This window comes from Phasianus colchicus, chromosome 1, assembly GCF_987193195.1.
Source record: "Phasianus colchicus chromosome 1, bPhaCol1.hap1.1, whole genome shotgun sequence".
Taxonomy (NCBI): domain Eukaryota; kingdom Metazoa; phylum Chordata; class Aves; order Galliformes; family Phasianidae; genus Phasianus; species Phasianus colchicus.
In genome coordinates, this window is record NC_143436.1 from 127,779,427 (window position 1) to 127,802,990 (window position 23,564).

Here is a 23,564-nt window from a genome sequence, read left to right on the forward strand (position 1 = left end):
CTTGTGTTAATAATGTGACACATATCCAGTTATTTCAGAGAGCCTTTATCAAGTGTAGAGGTGTTCTGGAGGTGCTGAGAATCTAAATGTTCTGGTTAGTGATTTTAAAAAATGTACTTAGCAGTTTGACCATTTATGAAAGTTATTCTCTTTCCGTGCCTTAGTGCAGATTTTGGAGTCTGTTTGTAGGTGATAAGGTTTTATATTTCTTAATGACATACACTGTTTTGTATATAAAGTTTAAATTATTTTGCTTTGAATGTAAATAATAAGGCTCTATAAATGGAATATAATTTTGCTTAAAGAAAAGGTGCACATAATTTTCCCTTTCAGTAACACTGTTTCCAGCTGCCACACTACAATTTGCTTTTTAGTTGAGGGAAAAAAAAAGGCGTCAACAAACTTGATTTGTTATTCTGCGTAGTGACAACAGTTACACAGGATGCCATCTTGGGCCCAGCTCTGCAGCCCTTGTTCTGATTACTTGCAATTCATTTCTGTGGTCTTTCTCTAAGTTGACTAATTGAACTCTCAAGAGTCTAATTTTTAGCGACATCTTAATTTGTGTAGAGCAATTTACCAGCCAAATTCTGCTCTTCAGTTCTGTTGGTATATTTTTCCCAGGAGGCAATCTTAATCTGGAATACTTGCTTTTGTATACTTACAGAGTTCTTTTGAGGTGCTTATTTTCAACTATTTTTAACTTTTTTTTTTTATTTTTATAATTGATAATAGATTGTTAATGGTGATGTTAATTCTCACAAGATGATCATTCTTTTAACAGCAGGGAACTGTATTAACCAACAACAGGAAAGCAATTGGGCTAAATGATGCCTCTTTTCAAGCTTGGTATATGTTGCTTTTATTGCAGAAAACTTTTTTTTTTTTCTTTTCTTTTTTTTTTTTTTCCAGTAATATAGAGACTGCTAGTACTTGTTGCTGCTTTTGTTCTGTGTCTCTCTGTACTGATCGTAATTTTTTTCACAACGCTACTGAGATGCATTTAATCAAGAACATTTCTGTATCTTATAATGATTCTAACAGAAATTCCTGACCTTGATTTTTTTCCTTTCCCTCTACCATAATGATGATGATTATAATAATGACGTTCCTACTCTTAGATCACTGCTGACCTTTATTAGGATATTTTTGGCACTTAAAATAGGTTGATTATCTCCCATCTATTTATGTCATTTTTTACTTCAGTAAACTGGTAAAGGATGTTTGTCAGTTTCAAGTGGCTTATTTTTATGGCTAACAATTTTTTCTTTATTGTATTTTACTTCTTGAAAGGTTATACACTTGTTGACAGTATCGATAATTGCTGCCTCTGTGTATGCTTCCATTATTCTGCGGCTTACCATTATTGTTAATTCCTCTTACATCACTGTTTTCCATAGTAGTTTGGGAATCTGATTTTGTAATTTGGGAGAACTTTTGCTTAAGTAGACACTGTTCTTTCCCAAGTATGGTTTTGCTGTTTTTACGGGTAACGTAAAATAGGAAGTATTTATATATATTACGTTACTCATCAAATAAGTCCTTGAAGTCTCTCTTTAAGACTGCATATATTATCTTTTATTTCTGCTGTTGGTTTCCCTGTCTGTTGTGCTTGTGAGTGGTTCTTTTTGTGGGGGTAATGCAAGAAAATGGAAAAGAAAGCCTATTTTATTATTTGTCAGCTTAGTCTTTCGATCTACCATCCACAGGAATTTATTCATGACCTTTGTCACTGTGAAATATGTACAGTGTGATACAGTGTCTAGTTCTCCCAGCTCATTAATACTCATTCCCTGACCTGATGTAATAGTTCCAGTAGCCCTTGTACAACCTTTGCTCTGTGAAGGTACTTGCTGGTCCTTTGCTTGTGGGTGCTGAACTGATTGGGTTTGCTGCCAAGCAATTAATGTTTGCTCCTGAACAGTGATCATCTGCTCTGCATAAATATTAGTTAATTCAGGTTCTCTCTCACAGCATGACCGTACACTGCCAATTGCCCACTCATGTCAGGGCATCTTTTTGGACACTGTTTTTGGAACTGTGTTTTGCTTTATCAATCCATGTGGGTGTAAACTGTCACATATTCAAACTATAGGCCCCTATTTGATTAGAGACCAGTCATCAGAGGAAGTGTCTTTCTTACTTTATGAATTGTTGTGAATTAGACATTGGTCATTTTCATTCAGAAATGTCTCTAGGGAAAAGAAATAATGCATTGCACTAATATTCAGAGAAGAATGAATGAAAGATAATGTGTGTTTCATGAAAAAAGGTGGGATTACATTATAGTGCACCAGAAGGGCTGAAGTAGTGCATTAATCCATTTCACAGGTAATTTGCATTAGATATTTAATTTTGAAATGTCTCCTCCATATCTTACAGGAGCTAACGTATTTGTTGTTGTTCAGTCTTCCAAGTTAGTCTGTATCTTCTGTATTAGGTAGTGACTATGTATGATGGGAGGTAGTGTTCGTGGACAGATGACATAACCTAGTGCACAATTTTCACAACTGAAGCCTAGCTCATAACAAACTTTTTCACTTAAAAAGGAGTAATGTATTCACTATTGTTATTGTCAGTATTTACTAGTATCACTAGGCAGACTTCATCATATATGCAGAGAGTCTAAGACTTTCAGCACAATTTCAAATATGTATTGGAAAGAAAACTATTCACTTTAGTAGTAGGCTTTGAGATGTCTTGAGTGTTATTGTGTGAATATTCATGAAGAAAATAAAAATAAATTTTATTAAATGATTGTTATTACACACTGAATTCTACAGGTGGCAGGGGGAAAAGGCTTGTTGTCACCATGTAAGATTGCTGTGTGGTGTTGGCCTGAACTCCAATCCTCAGCCTTCCATGTAGGTGAAGCGGTTGTAGTTATACATTTTCAGAGAGCCCTCTGGCTTGTCTGGGTAAAATTCCACACTTATATGGTGTTAGAAGTACCCTAAACTGGTACCTGTAGAATAATTTTGAGGTTTCATCTATGATTTTCAGACAAACATTGATTTCAGGTCATGAAATGTAATTTTCGGTTTCCTCTGTCACACTTAGCACATGATTTGCATATATTCACATCTTTTTTTATTACTGCTTCTCACTAAGGTTAGGAGTTCTTAGCAGACTGCTTTTAGAGAGATAATGTGGTCAGATGCAGTATTTCTCAAACTTTCTCCTAGACTGTAGGCAGCCAGCCAAGATCAAATGTCCTCCCTTGGAAAATCAAGCACATTAATAATGTTTGGTTTTCTCTTCTTAAATATTATGACCACAGAGAAGTTACTTTATCAGCTGGTTTACTTCAAGTTTTTTAGATGCTCTTGAGTGGAAGGAAGAGATTAGCTTTATTAATCTGTAGTCCTTTACACATCCCTTGTGGCAGTATATTTTTGACACATTGCTGCAATTAAGTTTAGAACATTGTTCAACGCTACACTGGGAAAGTATTTTTCTTTTCTATTAAAGTCACTCTGTCTTTTGAACACTATTTAGGAAATTGGCTTTTGGGGCAGTATTCCAGTGAGTGACTTAGAAATATGTAACACTGGAAGTCAAACATGTTGAGTTCCCAACTTGCCTAAATCTTTATATAAATGTACTTCTCCTGGGCAAGCAAAACCTTCCTGATAATAAGGAAATTGGCATTTGGAGAGAATGTGGTGTGCTGAAGATAATTTTCATGTCTTTTCATTTATTTTTTTTTTTTTCGTGTAGGAGGGAATAAAGTTTTCTGACTTTCCCCCTCTCCTTCAGATTCCTTTTTCCATTGTTTTCTGCTTCAGAGTTAAACAAAACATTTCTGGAATATTTGTTCAGGGAAGGTTATCTTATAGCTTTTCCTAGAGAGAAAGTACATCTTAATTAAGAAGATTTTTTTTTCCTTCTGCTAACGTCAGTAACATAGCAACCCTTTTTCTTTCATCTACCTTGCATGGTAGTTTTATCCAGGTGCCTTGGAGCATCTCACTTCAAAGTAACATTTAAAATCCTGTTTTGCATTCCTAAAGACAATAGCCATGTGTTGTCAGCAGTGAATCAAGAAGATAAACCCCTTGGTGAAAGGCTGAGTTCACTGTAAGTGTGGCATAAGCTGTTCTTCCAGGAACTAGTGATTGCTCTTCTGGGTGAGAGTAGTCCTTGTATAATACTGTTGCCATGTTGTAGTTGTTCATATGCTAATGAGAGTATAACTGTGATTTGTCACATACATCTTAAAAATCCATGCCACTATTAGCTGTTGTTTTAGCTCTAACAAGCAGATGTTGGCATCATGTCAAAAGCTTTTTCATAGTTGTCTTTTTTTTTTTTTTTTTAACACTTAAGGGCCTTCATGAATGCCTAAGAACATATCAGATAGTTTCTATGCATCAGTGGCTTTTCTACCTTTGAACTAATTAGGTGTTGTCACATAATTGATGCTTAATAAGTGTAGTTTTAAAATGTTTTTAGTTATGTCATCTATCTGCCATATCAGTTTGGGTTCCCTTGTTTTCTTGAATTGAAATACAGATTTATCTTTAGTTTCTCATGTGCTCTGCTGTACTGGTGGTGGAATACTTTTTTTACAGCACCATGTTGGGAAACTATTTAAATGGCTTATTCTCAAACTGTTTTTTTCAGTTCCCTACGGTGTTTAAAAAAAAAAAAAAAAAAAAAAGGATAAGGTGCATATGTAAATGCAATTAATACGAGATTGCATTAAGATATCTGTTTTATTAATGCAAAATAAGAGCCTTTTGAATTTATTCAGCAGCTTCTTCCCCATCCAATTCCCCCAAAAGCTTTTTTCCCACCCCACTCCCAAAAGAAGTAAAATGTTTCACTGCATACAAAATGAGAAATTGACTTCCTCTTTAGCTCCATAGAAGAATTCTCTTAGTATAATCCCAGAGGGGCAAATATGTGATGCTTTTTTGGGTACAGTTCTATGCAGCTATTATTTTTTGGATACTAAGCTTACTTTCCTTTTATGTCTGTTAACAATAAGTTGAATTTGTGGTAAGATGCACTGTATCAGAGAAGGACAAGCAGACTGGCAGTGCTTTAACTGAGTTAGCCAGTGGCAATGTCTTTCCTTGGACTTAGTGAAGTAAGCACTGTGTAGCATAATGGTATATCTTGGAGTGTACTTCTATTAATATTCCAGTACAACATAAGAAATAGATTTGCAAAAATTAAAGCTCCAAAACAGACTTCCTGCTCTCTACTAAAATGAATAATGGATCATTTCAATGATTTTGTTCTAAGTGCTAATCAAAAATATAATGATTTGCAAATCATTGCTCAAATCGGAGCAGTAATTTTAATTTTCAGCAATTACAGTCATTACATTTTCTTTATCTTTCAGAAATTACAGTTTATCAGTTATGTAAAATGGTTTACAGAATAAACTGCTCCTTATGATTTTGAAGCAGCTGTTACTTAGTGCTTCCTGGTTATCTTAATATACGTTCTACCAGCCTTAAGCTTTAAGTTACAATAAGATAAACTTATTAGTACTTATGAAAGTAGATCAGTCCAAAGTTATAAGACTTGAATACTGTAATAGAGTTTCATTTGACTGATTCCATGAGCAGATTGCATTTGGATTCAGCCTCGTTGACTGTGGACATCAACATCCCATGCCTCGAAATTGAGGCATGGCTCAAATTGTTTGGTTGAGCACACATAGAAGTGGTGTTTATTTCTTTCTGTGACAGTGACTGAAATGATTGCCTCTGTATGGTGACAAATTTAGGTTTCAATTTTTTCATAAGCAAATTCATTTGGAAGCGACAGGGGGAAATTACATAGCAAAGAATAGAACATTCTTGTTCCTTCAATCCTCAGGAGGCCCTCTTTGCTAAGGTGTTTCAACCCACAACCCTTTGTGCCCTTAAATAAACAGGCTCCAGGTTGATTTGAATTCACTGGCTATCGCTCATCTAAGTTTTATTGTTTAAAAGGCAGCTGATGCCTTTAAAACACCTCTCCCTCACCCACATCAGTTTGTGTATATATCGTATACACACATCATATATAACAAAAACCTTGAGATGTTAGAGAAGTAGGCTTAGATCCTAAGGATAGATTGAAAGGTTGAATCTCATTTTCTGGACTAGATCTGTAACTGCTAGGCTATTGTGCAGAAAGCAATTTCTGCTGCCTGCGTTTCTCATCCACCCTATTGCTAAGCTGCTGTAAGTGATTCTGAGGTCAGCTGTTACATTGCTGTTTTCTTCAGCTTTCAGCCATCACAAATAGCTGTAGTCTTGCATTTTTAAACTAGCTCTCTCAGTGATGCAAGGATGAATGGAAAGGTGTTGGGAGGGAACTGCATGACATTACAAGTTTTTTGTCTACTAAAGATTATTTAAAAACAAAAATCTTAATTCTTCTTTCCCCTTTTAATGCTTGTTTTGCTATCTCAGGTACTTTCATCTCTAATTCTTCAGTGGTTCTGGTTGGTTTGAGCTCAGTTTTGCAACTTTAGACTTGTTCCAGTGTCAGTTGTATAGTCGCTTAATGGTTTTTGCATTGTTTATGCTATTTTTGTCTGTCTTGAGTGCTGAAACCTAAATGGGAAAGGTTCAGATTCCATCTGAATGAAATGGTAAATGGTAGAAAAAGAATGGAGAATGAATTATACACTGTGTTTATTCAGTGGAATAGACTATTGCTACTTCAGAGACTGGTTGCTATAATGCTGTTGAATTTTTTAATGTATTAGTATTTTGCCATTTTAGGGTTTTTTTTTGTTTTGGTTTGGTTTCTTTTCAGATGGAAATGTAATTGATAAACTTTTTGTGGATAGTATCTTGCATTACTTTTTGGTTTAAGAGAATGTCTTATTCTAAGTTTGTTGTTCACGGGCTGTTGGTTTCGTATTCTTTTTTTTCTGCTTATGAAAAGCACCAATAGGATCTTGCAAGGTTTGTGGATATTTACATAAATTTTATCTTGGCAGTGACATTTCATAAACTCTGTGATAGTCCACGAACCATCTGGAAATACGTGTTTCTGTTTCATGTTCACATCCATGATTATATGGACTTTTCAAGTACTGGTATAACTTTGTGATCAAACAAGCAAAGCACATATACTGCTTGTGGGGAGAGATACTGCAGAGCAGTGTGCTTGATGATGAATCTCTTTAGAAGACAGAGCCTTACTATGAGACATTTGTTCCCTGGCTTTTATGCAGTGCTGCAGCAATTGTGCTCCTGAGTCTCATAGACTTGGCACAATTTAACTATTAGTGAGCTGATCAGCTCTACCTTTAATAGGCTGGAGAGGGAAAAGGACTGTGAGTTCATGATTTTGCATGTCAGTGTAGGTGGGCATGAAGCTTGGAGGACTATTGATTGAGTTTTGCATGTGATATTGACAAGACTTGACAAAGTTAGTCTTTCTTTTGGGAAATCTGTCACTATTTTGATTTTGCCAGTACTACATTTATATCCAGTGTTCTTTCCCAGTTCCATTGATATAATGGGAGAAAAAACAAATACAACAAGGCCTGTGCTACCCTATAGTCAGAAAGGACAGAAAATATAAATATGCTTTATTATTTCTATAACTAGAAGAACAATCTTACGTACTTTTTTGAATGCTCACTACCCCATCATTTCAGCAGTTGCACAGATGTGTTTGCAAGTTCGCACTTGATACTGTGCTAATTGTCACAAAGTTGCAAACAGCACAGTAAACATTTCCACTTCTATAATTATATTATGGCTTATAATTATATTTTGTGCCATAAATGAACACTTGTATGGGTTCATACGTTGTTGCATATCCTCTGGGGTTTGAAGGAACATTGTGAAATACTAATAGGAAAGCAAAATTATAGTAATATGTGTAAATTCATTCTGTGTTGATGATGACAAAATCTCATGAGGTTTTCTCTATGTGGGCCAAAATTGTGATAAGAATGACCATTCAAGTTTGCATTTGTCTTAACTGAATACTGAAGATGATTCTCTTCCACACACACAGGAAAAACCTGCTTCACGACTATGGACATATTAAACCTTTTGCTGGAATTAAAATTTCCTCTTTATCTAACAAGCTCTCTCTTCTCTATCAAAATAAAAATCTTGGCAGTTTTAGTCTGGATCTGATTTTGACTTACTAGAAAGTATTGAATTCATAGGATTGAAATTCTGTTTAGACTTCTAGCTTAAATATTAATCATAGATATATTGCATCAAGGAAAATTGTTACAAAGTTTGGATGGCTTATTCAAACTCAAAATGAATAGCTAAAATAAACTTGTATATACTTATACTAACCTTATTTCCTTGATAAACTAGAGATTATTTTAGATATGTTATAAAATTATTTGCACAGATTCAGAAGTCATACAAAAAAAAAGTTCCTAGTTCATTCACAAAGTCATAATTTTCTGTCTTAAGCCATCTTGTATAAGTAAGCAGTGGTGAAACTGAGGTTTAGGTACAGAATTGGTGACTGCTGTACCCTTAACCTAGGTAGACCCGCACTTCTAATTCTGACTGCAGTGATTTGAACAGCTCGTACATCCATGTTTTCCACTGTGTCTGATGCCAAGTGACCTATAGACCTTTCTGTATGTATGTCAGCATAAGTTTTTTGCTCAGTCACAAGCTGAGCAATCCAGCACCTATGTCATTCTTGTCACTTCATTTGTATTTGTTGTGATTGGATTTTACACACTGAAAACAGCATCAGTGGGGATGACTGTGCTTTTTGTGTAGAACAATTGATATAAAAATCACTGCAAGATATGTGGCTGGGAAATGCATGTCACTCATTCACAGTGAACTGTGGTTAGTGGATGAACAGTCATCATGCTGATGATAATGGTGTAAAAGATGCACCAAGGGATGAGAACTGAAGATATTAAGAATATTTTGAAAAGCAGGAGACAATAAAGCTGAAGTTAATACATTTGCTGCCAATTTCAGGGGCTAAGAAATCTTGCTTTTTTTTCTCCTGTTGGAACAGACCACAGCCACATGTCCTGCTGTGTTCTTGATAAATGTTCCTAATGTGAGCTAGCAGCTTGGGTCAAATTCACTTTCATAAACATATATGTTTATCACTATTTGGGATGCTGTATAGCACCTGGCTAAACCTCCAGCTGCTCTTGCAGTCTGATATGGGTCTCATTGACTCTATAGATGTCTGGACATATTAAGATACCGCTAGATGCCTATATTTATGTGCTTGAATTGAACTTCAATTTCTTTATAGTCATTTTTATTTTGTTGATGTTTTTATTTTGTTGTGTGAGTTAGATTTCTTATTGAAGATTTACAATAGTTTGAAATTACGGTTTCTGACTGTACTTAAACATTGGTAAATCAAAAAATTGGTAGAGCTGTTGTGGATTATTTCTTGTTACAGTTGGGTGAAAACCTAGCGTAGCTTGTATATGTGACTGGTCTCTCCTGTTCCTGACATACGGTGGTATTGTTAGCTAGTAGTAGGGCAAATATCTATACTGTGTAAGCGGACCTAATTTAGAACTCTGTCCCCTTCTCCCTCTCCTCTCTGGCCACAGAATTATGGGGTCATCCACTGTCAGGATGACAAGGACAATAGAGATACCAAAACTCAAGTGTGGGGGACTCCAATCACTGTCTGATTAAGCCCATCAGCATTAGTAGTTCCCAGCTGCTGTGTCACTAGGATGTGGTGACCCCTGTCTTTGAACAGAGAAACATGAAAATACATGGAACACTGCCTGGTGTTTTAAAGTCAGGCATCTCCAAGCCCTAAGTGGGACTTAGGCTGGAATTGCTGCTAGAGAGCAAAGCCTGTGCTGTCCCGTGGCCAAGGATACCTCCACCAACTTCTTACTCCAAGGACTGAATGACTCATGATCTTCTATGTAAAGTCTGACTATAGGTTATGATTATAATGCATGCTGATTGATAGGAATTTGACTGGATCTGAAAAGAATTCAGGTGACTGAGAGCACCATGTAACACTAAACTCTAGAAAATCTGTGGAAATATAAGCAACGCTAAGAGCTACAAATTATATACTAACTCACATTTAAATTAAATATATTTAGTGATCATTTGTTTATTGATCAGAGTTTGTCCTTTTTTTTAGTTATCATTTTTCTTGGCTTCATGAGAACTAATTTCCAATGGAATGCAAGTAGCATAATATTTAATTATTTTAATAGGTTTGACGCAAGGATGTTTATAAGTGCTCTTTGGTCTGCAAACTTCAGCATTATCTAACGTTTTTTTAGTCCGTAATATAGACATTATTAAGCATTTATTTAAGAAGACAAGATTTTGTTCTCAACTATAGCATGTGATATTTAAATGCAGGAGGCTATTAAATTGAGTAGCTATACAGTTGAGTCATTCACTTTCAAACAGATTAATGAAATGATTGTACAGATAGGAAAAAAAAAATCATGCTCTGCAACTAGGTTTTTAATTCTTTGTTTTGTTTTATTTCTGCATAGTTTGCTGTGTGTTGCTTAATAAGATGAGGATTAATTTTCAGTTTCAATTTTCAAGTTAGGGTCAACAGTTGACCCTAAATGATGTACAAGAAAAATCAATACATCTGAGGAATAGAAGGAAAGAACTGTGAAAATTGAAGCATTTTGTTCTTAACTCACCTTCTCAGCTTGCTGGCAGTGTATTACCTGGCAGTGTAAAGCAAACAAGGTTTGTTGTTTTTCTTCCTGGTGCTAGCCAGCTTATCGCTTTTTAATGCCAAGCCAGTTGTGTTTCTTCTGATTCAGAATGATAGTGTGATGCATTTGATGTGTATTTTATGACTTTCTAGGTTACTCCTAACGTTTTCCCAGTAAGTATGATTGGTTGAGAAGCTGTTATTATTTTTCTCTCATATTTGTGCAAAGAACTTTTTATAAATGGTTTGCTACACTGTTAAACAGTGCACTGGTTCTCTAGCTTTTCTTTTGGCTCAGCGTCTTTTCTGGTTATTGAAGGGAAAGATGAAAGGGATTGTTCTGGCAGGCAACAATGCATGTCTTCTGCACTGTTGTGTGGTCACACAATGATATAGGTGCAGTGATGTTTCTCATTTGATTTCAGATCAGAACCATCTGCTGATCTCGGGACAAGCAGATTACTAGGTTAAGCAGTAAGCATTTGTCAGACTGCAGAGGAAGGTCACTGAGTATACTGTAGCCGTAGGCTGTGCTTTTCTTTCTTCAGTCTGTCTTTTTCATAGTACCTATGTTAAGTCTTTCAATTTAAATGCTATTGCTTACATCCTAAATATTCAGAAAGTAAGGCAAGGTGCTCATGAATAATTTCAGTATTTCATTTTCCCTATAAAAATATTTTTGCATAGCAAAAGATATGGTGACAAGAGAAGTCCCTGATCTCTCTAAACAAATTTCATAAATGAAGCTACTTTCTTTCTTTACCTTTGTTTTTCACTGCTAACGTGATAATAATAAGCAGGCCTTTAGAGGTACAGAAGGCAAAAAAAATAAGCATTGGAAGGAAATTAAAGAATGGGTAACAAAGGTAGTTTTGTTTCAAATGAGATAACGCAAAAAGATAAACAGTCTCATAGAAATACCACTGTTCAGGATCTTTGTGAAAATGAAATCAAGAGCTAAAAGGACTTTTCTTCCTCGGTGTGGTGTCAAATTAAATGTTATTGACCTCCTTCAATGATTTATCGTATGGAGAAGACAGGAAGGATTGTATGCTGATATTAAAAAAAAAAAAAAAAAAAGTTTTGAAACTATAAACACCTTTCACAGGCAAAACTCATCCTGAAGTTTACCCTTGCCAGAAGCCCCTTGGAAATCCAAAAAATCAAGTAGGTGTGTTCTGCTTGAGTAATCACATGTAAATGCAGATGTGCCAGCAGCACTATAATAATGACTCTAGTGTCTTTTGAAAGCACTCTGAAGCTTCCGTTCAAAGATCCTCTTAAATAATTAATTTTTTTTTCCCAATTTACATGGAATATGTAATGATATCCCTGAGAACCAGATTTCCTTCCCTTCTTTTCTTTCCCATTCAAGGAATAAGTACAGCATTTTAATTTAAGTCAGTGCTTGCTAACCTGTAATGTAAAGTGCCAATGGAAAAGAAAGTTGATGGAAGAATAGGTCTAGATAGTTCTTTGTTGTAAACCTCAGTAACCTTTTATGAATACAGAAGTGACAGCTTGAAGGACCAACATATCTCTGAAGTGATCATAGAAGGCTGACTTTCTCTCGGCGAGACAATGTACTTTCTTATTCCTGGAAGACTGCTATATGATCATTTACGCTATCCTGTTTGTTAAGACTGGCTGGTCAACTGGCTGCATGTATTTGTAATCTATTGTTGTTTCTTTTTTTGTTTCTTTGTTTTTTGGCAGATACTGAACGCCTCTATACATTGGTGTTTGAAGAGATATGTGGGCGTTTTGGAAAGACCTATACTTGGGACATAAAATCTTTAGTCATGGGTAAAAAAGCACTAGAAGGGGCACAGATTATTCGAGATGTTCTAGATCTTCCAATAACCAAAGAGGAGTTATTACATGAAAGTAAAATGAAGCAGGAGAAGATATTCCATACAGCTGAATTGATGCCAGGTATGCTTCTCTTGAGTATTTCTAAACTGCTTATGGAATTAGCTAAATGCTAGCCAAAGTAGAATTTTTTAATCTGTCAGTAAAAGTTCCTCTTAGAGACTCAGTTTCATCTCTCTTGCTTTCGCAAGTTTTATTCAAATTTGTTACTTACACGTGAAAGATATTTTGTCTGTTGAAAGTACTGTTGTTTTTTTTTCTTATTTACTTGCACAGCTGCTTTTTATGTGTTTTAAAGAACAGAATAAAAAGCAATGTAAATATGCCCAAATTCAGTTTCATAAACTAGGACTCTTTAGAATGGATGCTGGCAACTGTGTAACACAATAAGTCATTTTTCTCTTGTCCAACTTTAAGCATAAATATTCTTTTTGATGGACAGGTAAATGTATTTGCCCCCCCCCCCCCCCTTTTTTTTAAGATTGGATTCATCTTTCCTAATTTGAACATTTAAACTTAAGCATGACATCTGAGCCAGATGTGTAACAATGAAAAATGAGGGTTTCTCAGGTTATTCTAAGACAGAAAAGTGTAACCCCTCTATGAAGCATAAACCAACTGCCTTGATAGGTACAAGAGAATGAATCTCATTTATGATATAAATTCATACATTATATTCCATTACATTTACATATGGAATGCTTAGAGAAGAATCCTCATCCATAAAAACATAAGCAATATTTAAAACAAGGACTGCTGTTAACTTTTTGTACAAAGAAAAAGTCCTGGAGCAAATATCAATAATTTATGGGGGGAAAAAAAGGAAGTGGGGGAGGAATGAAAAAACAAACAAAAATATATGTATATTTAAATAAGGTCACTATGTGTCACTAAAACAATTCCAAAGAGGTTTTTTTCTCTTTCAATGTGTGCTTGTCTTTTGTGTTTTTTGTTTGTTTGTTTGTTTTCTGGCAATTGCTGCAATATATTAATTATATTGTTTTAATTTTTATATCCTTTTTTTTTTACCTAGTTTCATAAGGCATTAAGAGGTTAATTGTTAAAAATATGTGATGTGTTAAGACCAAATAAAAAGAAGCAAAAAGGAAAGATGTAATTTGCTTAGGTAACTAAAAACTTGAATCTCCTGCACAGCCAACTTATCTGCATGTCTCTCTGATCCTTTTTATATGCAGCATTTTTGAAACTGTGCCTTTCTTGCATGTAGATCCAACTAAGACTGTAAGCCTAGTTAAACTCACTAGGAAAACAAAAGTGATGAAGGGCTTTGTTTTTCATTTTTTATGTCAAACTTCTGCAGATATATCTCATGCAAGACAAAGAAAACCTTAGTCTGGGTTTAAAAAATGTCGGATAGATAGATCGGTGGTGGAAGTGTTAGAAATCACAGAGAAGAGTCACTTTAATGGAGCAGCACGTGTAGTAGATGCCACGGAGTGAATAGTCTATATTTGCTGGGGATTATGTTAATGTCAGTGAAGTAGCTTGAATACAGATGCAGAGAGATGATGGAATAAATTAGCCAAAGGAAACATGAAGCTTTGCGCTGTTTCTTTCTTCAAAAAAATGAGTTCTGGGCTTGCTTGTCTGTTATAGATGAATCAAGAAAAATTCTTACCGAGGCAAACGTGGACATTTTTATCATTTCCAGAATTGTTCAACTGGTTACTCTTTCAGTTCAACTGTATACATGGGATAATTTTCTTTAGACAATTCTCTAAAGCAGAATTAATGTTAATGTAAATACTTGATTCTTAATGCCATTGTGAGGATCAAATGCTGCCTTGGTCACTGAAGTAATGGGATTTGTAATTTATACCAATATATGAGATACAAGCTGAATGCCATGAATTTTAAGAAAAACAGGTTGATATTAGGTATTAATCTAGAAAAAATTGCACTAGCTACTTAGTATTTATTTTATTTAAGGACTAACCTATGCTTCATTCTGATAGCCAGAGTTTTTTAATTGATACTTTTCTCATGTACTTTCATGTCTTCTGAGAACATTATTTAATATAAGCCTTGTGGATTTATTCTGCTGCTTTTTAATACTCTTTAATTAAGAATGAACATCATGCAGGTATTGTCTAAGATGTAAGGCAGTGGTGACATTTTAGGTTTACAGTGTTCTCTGACTAATCTGGTGTTTCAGATTGTAATAGGTAAATACAGGAAAGTAAAAGTTAATTGTCATAATATTGGAAGGAGTAAGGTGATTCTGACATGATGAGCCTCTAACTGGTCAACTTTTGACATCTATTAGGCAGGTGGCATTCTAGTTTCAATCTATTTTGACAATTTTTTTCTGGGAAATAAGATTTGAATTTTGATTGACAAAGAACAATGCTGAATGATGCACTATTTATGCACTATATTTATTTATTAATATCATATTTATTAATGCTGTGCATTATTTCCAGCAGCGATAAGTCTGTTAATTCCCAATTAAGTAACTGACAGTTATGTTATTGGTGGTTAGGGATGGTATGGAAGTTTTGCCTGGCAGTGTATATCAAAGCCATACCTCTGCATAAAAGCTTTCAGAGATACTAGTATCTGAAGGTGTAGATTGCAAGATTTTGATATAGCTAGGCTGACCAGCAAGCCTCAAAGTATCAAACTGTAGTCAAATAGAGTTTTAATCTATGATGAGAAGACATTCAATGGGTGTACTGTTAACATAAACCTGGAATATATGCAGTCAGAAAAATCTACCTCCAAGTTACACAGCTGTCAGTAGGTACTATTGCCATGTCAAAGTTAAGAAATTAATGCCATTCTTTCATACCTGTCTCCATTTTTTTTTGGTGCAGCATCATTACAAAGCACAGATGCTTGAGGGTTGTGTGGTGGTGTGCTTTTTGCAGAAATTTTCCCCTCCTGGGTCATCTTTGTGAGAACTGGGATTTCTTCCTTTTCAGTTCCTTTTCAGCCATTGCAGAATGTGAAGTGGAAATCAGCTTACTGTTCAGACTATCTTTTGTAGACTGGAGTAGATATTTTCAAAGCTTAGTTTTTGTACTGAATAAAGTGAATTAGAAATTACAAGAAGAGAAGTAGTATAAGTTTCAATAAGAACTTATTCTAGAGCTGTATGTCTTCTTTTTTTCTATTTAAATCTTAACAGTTCTAGTCAACCAGCATTCTAGTTTAGTTTGCTTAGCTATTATTTCTTCAATTAGCATCTGTGCCCTTTACAGTTAAATAGACTTCCTACCATGTTTTCTTTTCCTTGCTATTATTGTTTTAATGATAAAAAAAACTTTTTTTTTTTTTTTTTTTTGTGAGTCCATGCGGATTCAGTGAACCTGTAGCTCCAAAAGGTCTATCAATTAACTGCTGCACATTGGAAGTGATCATGTCTGTTTGGCTGATTTCAAACATTTGGCCTTTGCAGTAAGTCCTGAAGAGCTGCAACCCCCAAATGCTTTTACCAGGAAGTCGTAAATACAGTTGAAAGAGATTTCAAATTATGTAAAATTTAGCAGGTGTTTTTTGTTTGTTTGTTTGTTTTTTTCCCCATGGGCTTACCTGTGTTAGAATGTCTAGACTATGACAAAATTATTGGCTTGATAAACAAGGAGACCCTATGCCTCTGGAAGAATCTTTGGTGCTCTTTAGAGAGAAGTAAGATGAGAAGATAGAATTCTTCATTATAGCCAATTATTTTCCCAGATGAGGAATAGGTTATTAGTTTCCATCTATATTTCTGAAACTCAGTGAAAAGATAATGTACCATTACAAATAGCTTTTTTTAAAAATGATGTCTTGGAACAAAAAAGAAACAGGTGGATATGAGAGAGATATTTCCACAGTCTCATGAGATTCATGGCAATTACATCAAGCGTTGGATAGTCCCACCTCCATCACTCTATCACCATCATAGCAGCAAAACTGAATTCACCTGAGGATAAAGAATGTGCAGGTAATGAATAGCACTGTTCTGATGGGCTTGGAACTCTTTTAGCACATAAAAATATTTTAAAATCAGTTTGTGGCATTGGTGAACAGCCGGCTTCTTATTGTTCTCAGTAAGATTTATTTTCTCTTTAAGTACTTTTTATGCTTTGTTGCAGTTGAGATTTTTACTGTAAATTGCTTTTAAGATCTTAAAGGATTATTATTGAATTGGCTAAAAATCCAATCAACTTGACAAAGCCCTGAGTGGCAATGTTAGCTTTTCTTTGATTAAAAGGACTGATGAAATCTTGAAAAGCTTCGATTTGAATCTGATGTTACATTTAACACAGTAACTGTAAATGATTTTTAAAAGGAAGAGTAGTCTTTCTAGACATAAACTATATTTATTTTTAAGATTTCTATTTGTTCACAACTGGCCATAAATCAAGACAAGCATAATGCATGTACATACTAATTTAAGCATATAAAGCACTTCTTTAGCCATTTTCTCAGAAGTGAATGTTTTCTTTGTAACGTCCACTGAAGCCTCAGACTACTTCTTCTGTGTAATCACTTGTAGACTTGAGTGTGGGTGTCTAATGTGCCTTGTTTTTTGTGACCCAGAGGTCAGGTGTCCTCTGCACTCATGCTGTTAGTGTGAGTAGAAAGGTGTCTCTGGCACAGTGAATGAGGAGCAACAGTGTGTGATGTATTTGAAGAACTCCTTGGAGTGCTGAAAGTCAGCAAGAAGAGAGTGAAGTTGTATTTGTGCTCATAATTTGCTGGCAAGTTATGTGAAGAAAGTGCATGGTGACCTGTATATCTCCTCCAACAAAAATTTCAGTGCACAGGGCAAAAATCTGTTGATCAGGATTGTTCTCTAAAAATAGTCTGTAGCAATGTTGTTTCTTCCACAGAATATGCTACATGTCAGCTGCAAGATTTTTCAAGCACAGTTATATTAGCATTGCCTACATAGTATAGATAAACTCTGGAATTACAGGGAACTGCGTAACAGTTAAACTGTTAATTGGATGTCATTACTATATGGATGGCACACAGAGATGAATGAGAGATAGAGTACATGGTAATATTCATGAAAGAATTGGTCACTAATAATGCCACTGTTTATTCGAGGCCTAATTTAATTTAAGTAGGTTTTGGGTGTTATAAGTGTATTATTAATTTTCACATCATAATGAATAATGCCATTTCAGTATAAAATGTGATAACTAAACACTGAGCAGTCGGCTTCAATAAGGTCTAAGACCCTCATAGAGAAAGTACTGAAGCATGGGTTGGATGAACAGACAGTGAGGTGGATCTGAAAGGCTGGGGGGACAACCAGGACCAGAGGATAGTGGTCAGTGATGCGAAGACTAGTTGGAGGCCAGTAGTGAGCAAAGTACCTTGGGTGAATAGTGGGTCCAGTCCTGCATTAATGATCTGGATGTTGGGGTGGAGTGCACCTTCAGTAAATATGCAGAAGACACAAACCTGGGAAGACTGGTATTCTTGTCTGCATATACAGACAAAATATGGCAGTATGCCCAGAAAAATGATTCCTCCCCTCAGCTCAGCATTGGTGATGCTGTTGTGTCGAGTTCTGAGGCCCCTGGTACAAAGCAAGACATGGATGTACTGGAAAGAGTCTGCTTCAAGGTCACCAAGGCAATCAAGGGGCTGGCCACTTCCCTTTGAGGAGAGACTGAGAGCTAGGGCTGTGCCTGGAGAATAGAAGGAAGGGAATCTGAGTTCCTGAACTTTTGCACTACATGTTTGTATTGGTCACTGAAAAGGAAAGTGTGATAATTAGCCACAGGGTTTTGTTGTTCAAAATATTTCTTGAGAATATTTCTATAGTCTCAAGAGTAATAAATTCTTCCTATTGGTTTAGGTTTTATTAGCATTTGGTTTTCCCCAAAAGTTTCTAATTTCATTGATGTTCGTGATTTATCTGTTTTTAAACATGCTGATGTTTAAAGTTGATCCTTCTTCTTTTCAACTTACATATCTGAATTTAGTGTACAGTTCTTTTCATCTAATTTTCTTTCCAATAGTCATCGTTGTGTAACTGTTACATCAGAAATATAGTATCTGTGTCTCTTCTAAAACTTAATATTTGAAAGGATAGAAGAAATAACATTATTTTATCTTTTTGGTTATTTAAAATTAAAAGAGTATGTTTGGAAATAAATCATGACAATGTAAGATATTTGTTCCTGATCTTATTACATGAAGAAGTTGTGCTGTATGGCCTGGGTTTGTAATTGTGTATGTACCACATCAGGAAAGTCCTCCATAACTAATGCTGAAAAAAATGGAGAACCATGTTTCTTTTGATCCAGTAGGAGAAATAGAGGATGGTGCCAAGAAGCCTAGCAGATAGATCTCTCTGTGGTGGATGGATGTTGATACTGTACATTAGCTACTAGTAAGTGAGTGCACGGGAGTGCACTCTATATTTTTTTTCTAATCCATCTTGCTGTTTTTACACATATAATTTTAAACTGATTACTTGAATATATTATTAAAGTATATTTTCTGAGTAATGTAAATCTTTGCTGTCTGAAGGTGTTAGGTATCTAACACCTATCTTATAGGTCAGAAAGTCAAAAAGCGAAGGTAAATATGCACACATTTATGCACTGAAATTATGACCTGTGTAGAGAGAATATGAGAGAGAACCCTGAGTAAATAACCTTTCAGCAACAGCACTTTTCTGTGGCTGGCTACCGCCAGTAGAAATGTGGAGTAAACATGCACTGACAGATTAGCTGAAGCTTTGATGCAGCAGGGCTGAAGATAATTAGCAATCTGAACAGAGGTATCGTGTTCAGAATGCTGCTATGAAGAAACACTGAAGCCTTTGCATGGGAGATTCAAAACTTGCACTGAATAACAAAGCGTATTTCCTTCTTACAGTGACTGCTGTATTTTCACCATTCTTGGCATTAACCTTCACTAGAAGATTGGAGCAGATTAAAATTTCTATCTATTGTGGTCAGGGTGTTCATTACTCAGGGTTCACATCATCAATTGATAAAGCTCTGGTTTTAACACCTGTGATTGACAGCTCCACTTTTCTGTCCAATTGCTTTATCTAGTAATTGTAAAAAACATACTAAGCACTCTTAGGGGCTGGTTTAAACCAGTTGGATACCTGCTTCAGAAATTAAAGGCAGTCAGTGAGAAGAGCATAGTTCTTTGATATTTATTTATTTATTCTTTTTTTCCAAGAACATAACTCTAGATATGTTTGAAATGATAAATGTTTATAAAGTTGAGGACATCGAGTAAGCTTCTTATGGGCATATAGATGCAATGGCTTTGAAGTTATTTTCAGCATATTTTGAGAAAATCATCATTTGATGTCAGAATCATTGTATACTTAAAGGAATATTCCTTGATGGAGCAATAACATTTCCAGATATAGCAAGAAATCTCTTTGATAATAACCAGTCAGAATAGGTTGTTGAATTCAATTAGACATTTTTGAAGTATTGCTAAATATGTTGTAAATAGGAAAAAAAATTAATACATATAACTGGAAATATGTATATATAAATATAGAATAAAATGTACATATCTATTTGTCTTTCAGGGGTCAATAAACTGATCCAACATTTACACAAACACAACATACCCATAGCTGTTGCCACTAGTTCAGCTGAAGTGACATTTCAGATGAAAACATCCAGACACAAAGACTTCTTCAATCTTTTTCATCATATTGTGCTGGGAGATGACCCTGAGGTGAAGGGTGGCAAGCCACAGCCTGATGCATTTCTAGTTTGTGCAAAGAGATTTCACCCTCCTGCACCTCCAGAGAAGGTAAGGAGGGGAGGGAACAAATTACCTGAATATATATTTTTTAATATTATAAATATTTAGTTTAGGATTTAAAGAAAAGAAAAAGAAAAAGGAAAAAAAGCAATGTCTTCATCCCCCAGTAGTGCTTATATTGTTTAAGTGAGGTTGTTGGAAAGTGTCATTCCACTTCACCGCATTATAATATTTGTAATGCAGATTACTCTGATTTACTGCATGGTACTGTGCATAGGAAAGTTCAGTGATTTTCCTCTCTGTATAAATCTTCAAATATAACTTCACTACTCAAAGTTTAAAAAGAGTTATTTAAACATGGATCAGCTTACTTTTCACACCTTCCTGGCTGATTTAGCTAAATACTGAAGATACTTCTTGATAAAGAGGGGTATGTATTTTTTCTAATCCATCTCTTTTCTTTTGCATTCTAAATCTCTGAGATCATATTTCTTGTTTTCTGATTTAAGACTGGTAAGTTTGAGCAATCTGTAACAATGTTTAGTTTCTCCTTCATATATAACTTTGCAAACTTGATTCTGAAATAGAAATCTGTAGGGAGAATATCTCAAAGATAAATTGGTAGTGAGAGTATGTGTTCACTTTTATTTCAAATAAAATTGTCATTCTTCTGACAATATTTTTTTCACTTCTTGTCTATCCTGAGTGAAACACAAATTCTGATGTTTTTGAGTTTCATTATGGCAGAAAATGCATTGCATACTAATTTTTAACTTTAAGTGTTTTAGATTGTGATTACTGATTTTTCTGTAGGATTGTTGAGAAAAAAAATGTGTATTCAAAGATGTAAGGAATGAGTAGATAAGATTCTTCAGCCTTTCATGTTCTAAGTTTTCATCCAGAGACCAACTGGTATTTGTGTTGGCTTGGAATGCAAATTGAAATCGTTTGCAATGAATGTATGAACAGTGTTTACTAAACTTTTTCCTCTTTTCATTCTGAATATGTGCATTAATTTCATTTCAAAAACGTACCCCAGTGTACTTGACCATTTGAAGTGGAATTGTTTAGTCTGGAGAAGAGGTGGCTTAGGGGAGACCTTATTACTCTCTTCAACTGCCTAAATGGAGGTTGTAGTTAGGTGGGGATAGGACTCTTCTCCCATGTGACTGGTCAGAAGAGAGGTAATAGCCTTAATTTGTGCCAGGGGAGGTTCAGGTTGGATATTACAAAAAATTTTTTCTCAGAAAGAATCATAATGCATTGGAGCAGGCTTCCTGTGGAGCTGATGGAGTCACAATCATTGAAGGTTTTCAAGAGAAAGGTAGATGTGGCACTGAGGGGCATGGTTTAATGGGCTTGGCAGTGATTGTTAACAGCTAGACTAGACAATATTAGAATCATTAAGACTGGAAAAAAACTGTTTCTATAAGGGGTCAGAACTCTCATGAAGAATCAGTGTGTTCTATCAAAAAAATTCCAAATGATTTAAAGCTCTCTTAAGTTAAAAGTGTATTTCCTTAGCATTTTATTCCATTTCACATTAATTAGCTGATCTAACAGTTATGAATATTCTCTGCATCAGATCTAGTAAGAGCTCATTAAAATTTTTCAGACTGATTAAATGGCATTAGAAGTTGAGAGCCTCAGTGTCTTATGTCATAGAAAAGAGAAGTCCAAAGTGAAATTTCTGAAAATGCTATATCACAAAAGATATGGAAGAGCAATATAAATTCAGGACGTTGTGACTGTTATGCAGTACTAGTCTATATTGCACAAGAAAGCAGATTTACAAAGCTGGTATACCACTTAATGACCATCATTACTGTGAACTTCTGTAAAAAGAATATCAAAAACCAAGTTTTATTTCTCATGCCTTTTTTCTTTCTTCTTTGTTTCCCTCTATTGAATCACTTCTACTGTGTGCATATAGTATATGTATTTCAGTCACTATGGTTTTCAGATAAGGAGTTATTTTATTAGTATTATTTTTGTTATTTTTTATGTATATCTGGAAGTTGAATTTATTAAGAATACTCTAAATAAGACAGAAATTACAAAGGCATGAACATTCTAGGCAATGCACTGAGCTGTAAATTACAATTCCTGCTGTTGAAATCATATATTTTAGTCATCATGTCTGCCTCTTTTCCATTTTGTAAATAAATTGACATATACTTTTTTCTGAGTGTTTACAATTCAAAAATCAGCCATTTTATTTTAGAAGTAATAAAAGCATTAAAAGAAAAATACATAGATATTTTTCACTGTAGTTCAAACATTCATAAATAGCTCTTCAGCCTTTGTTCTAGTCTGTTTTTTAAATAGGCCTACTGTACCAATTTTTCTTCAGCCAAAACACTCTTTCAAATATCTATTCATGCTATATAATGTAAGTGTCCAACCTTTTGGCTGCATTGAATGAAGAAGAATTGTCTTGGACCAGTGTTTCAGTTGTTTGGCTGGACTGGTTGGTGGGGAAAGAGCCACTAATATGTTGGCATGGTGGCAGGGCATGGGGCACATTACTAGCTGTTCCACTATGTTGGACGTGCCTGCTGTAAGTAAGTCATTTTGACATACCCGTGCTCTACTGACCTGTCTTCTTGAAATCTCAGTTTTTACCAATTATTTTAGCATATTGCTAGATACTTGCTTTTTGCAGTGGAATAACCTCTGGCCATAATGGTCTTAGTAAACCTGACTTTCAAAGCATTAGACTTCAGTCAGTGGTGTAAGTTAGTGATGTTTGTAGTATATTACCATTGTTCTAGATGTGTTGAGAAGCAAATACATCTTGTGCCAGAAGCCACTTGCAGAGTGAAGAGGGAAAAATGTTTAATATCCTTTCTAGCTTCTAGTAGTTTTTTAGATGGAAGCCAGATTTTTTTTTGTTTGTTCACTTTTTTTTTTTTCTGAAGTCACTTCTCTGTACTGGTCATTGGTGAATTTGGGTAAAGCTGTTAGTAGATTGGAACCAGTAAAGAATATTCTGTGTTTTGCTGTCTCTCAGTATCTCTATTATCCTTGCTGCACAGTGGCCAAATTTCTTATGAAATAGAAAAGACCCTTCCTTGGTAGCAGTGTAGTTGTGTGGGGACACCAGTTCCTGGGAGATGGCAGGTCTACTGAGTACCTGGTTCAGGACTGTGAATCCACTCCTCTCTGCATAAAATTTTGGAACCAGTCCTGCTGTGCATATGCTATGTATATGCTCAGATATACAACAAAAGCATAGTTCTTTCCCTTGACAGGTTAAGGTTAGGTATGGCAGATTTTACTGTTGGCTTATGGAGAGAGAATGGGAGATGAATGAAGTATGTCACAGCATTTGTGTATTCAGATTATTT

At 35.1% G+C, this 23,564-nt stretch overlaps 1 protein-coding gene across 1 annotated transcript in view; it reads left to right on the forward strand.

Annotated features, from left to right (window-relative positions):
• PUDP (pseudouridine 5'-phosphatase) overlaps positions 1-23,564 on the forward strand; it is a 61,137-nt gene that overhangs the window by 8,254 nt on the left and 29,319 nt on the right. The window contains exons 2-3 of the mRNA XM_031596127.2: positions 12,349-12,567; positions 20,033-20,262. Coding sequence (XP_031451987.2) covers positions 12,349-12,567; positions 20,033-20,262 — 449 coding nt within the window. The remainder of the gene's footprint in view (positions 1-12,348; positions 12,568-20,032; positions 20,263-23,564) is intronic.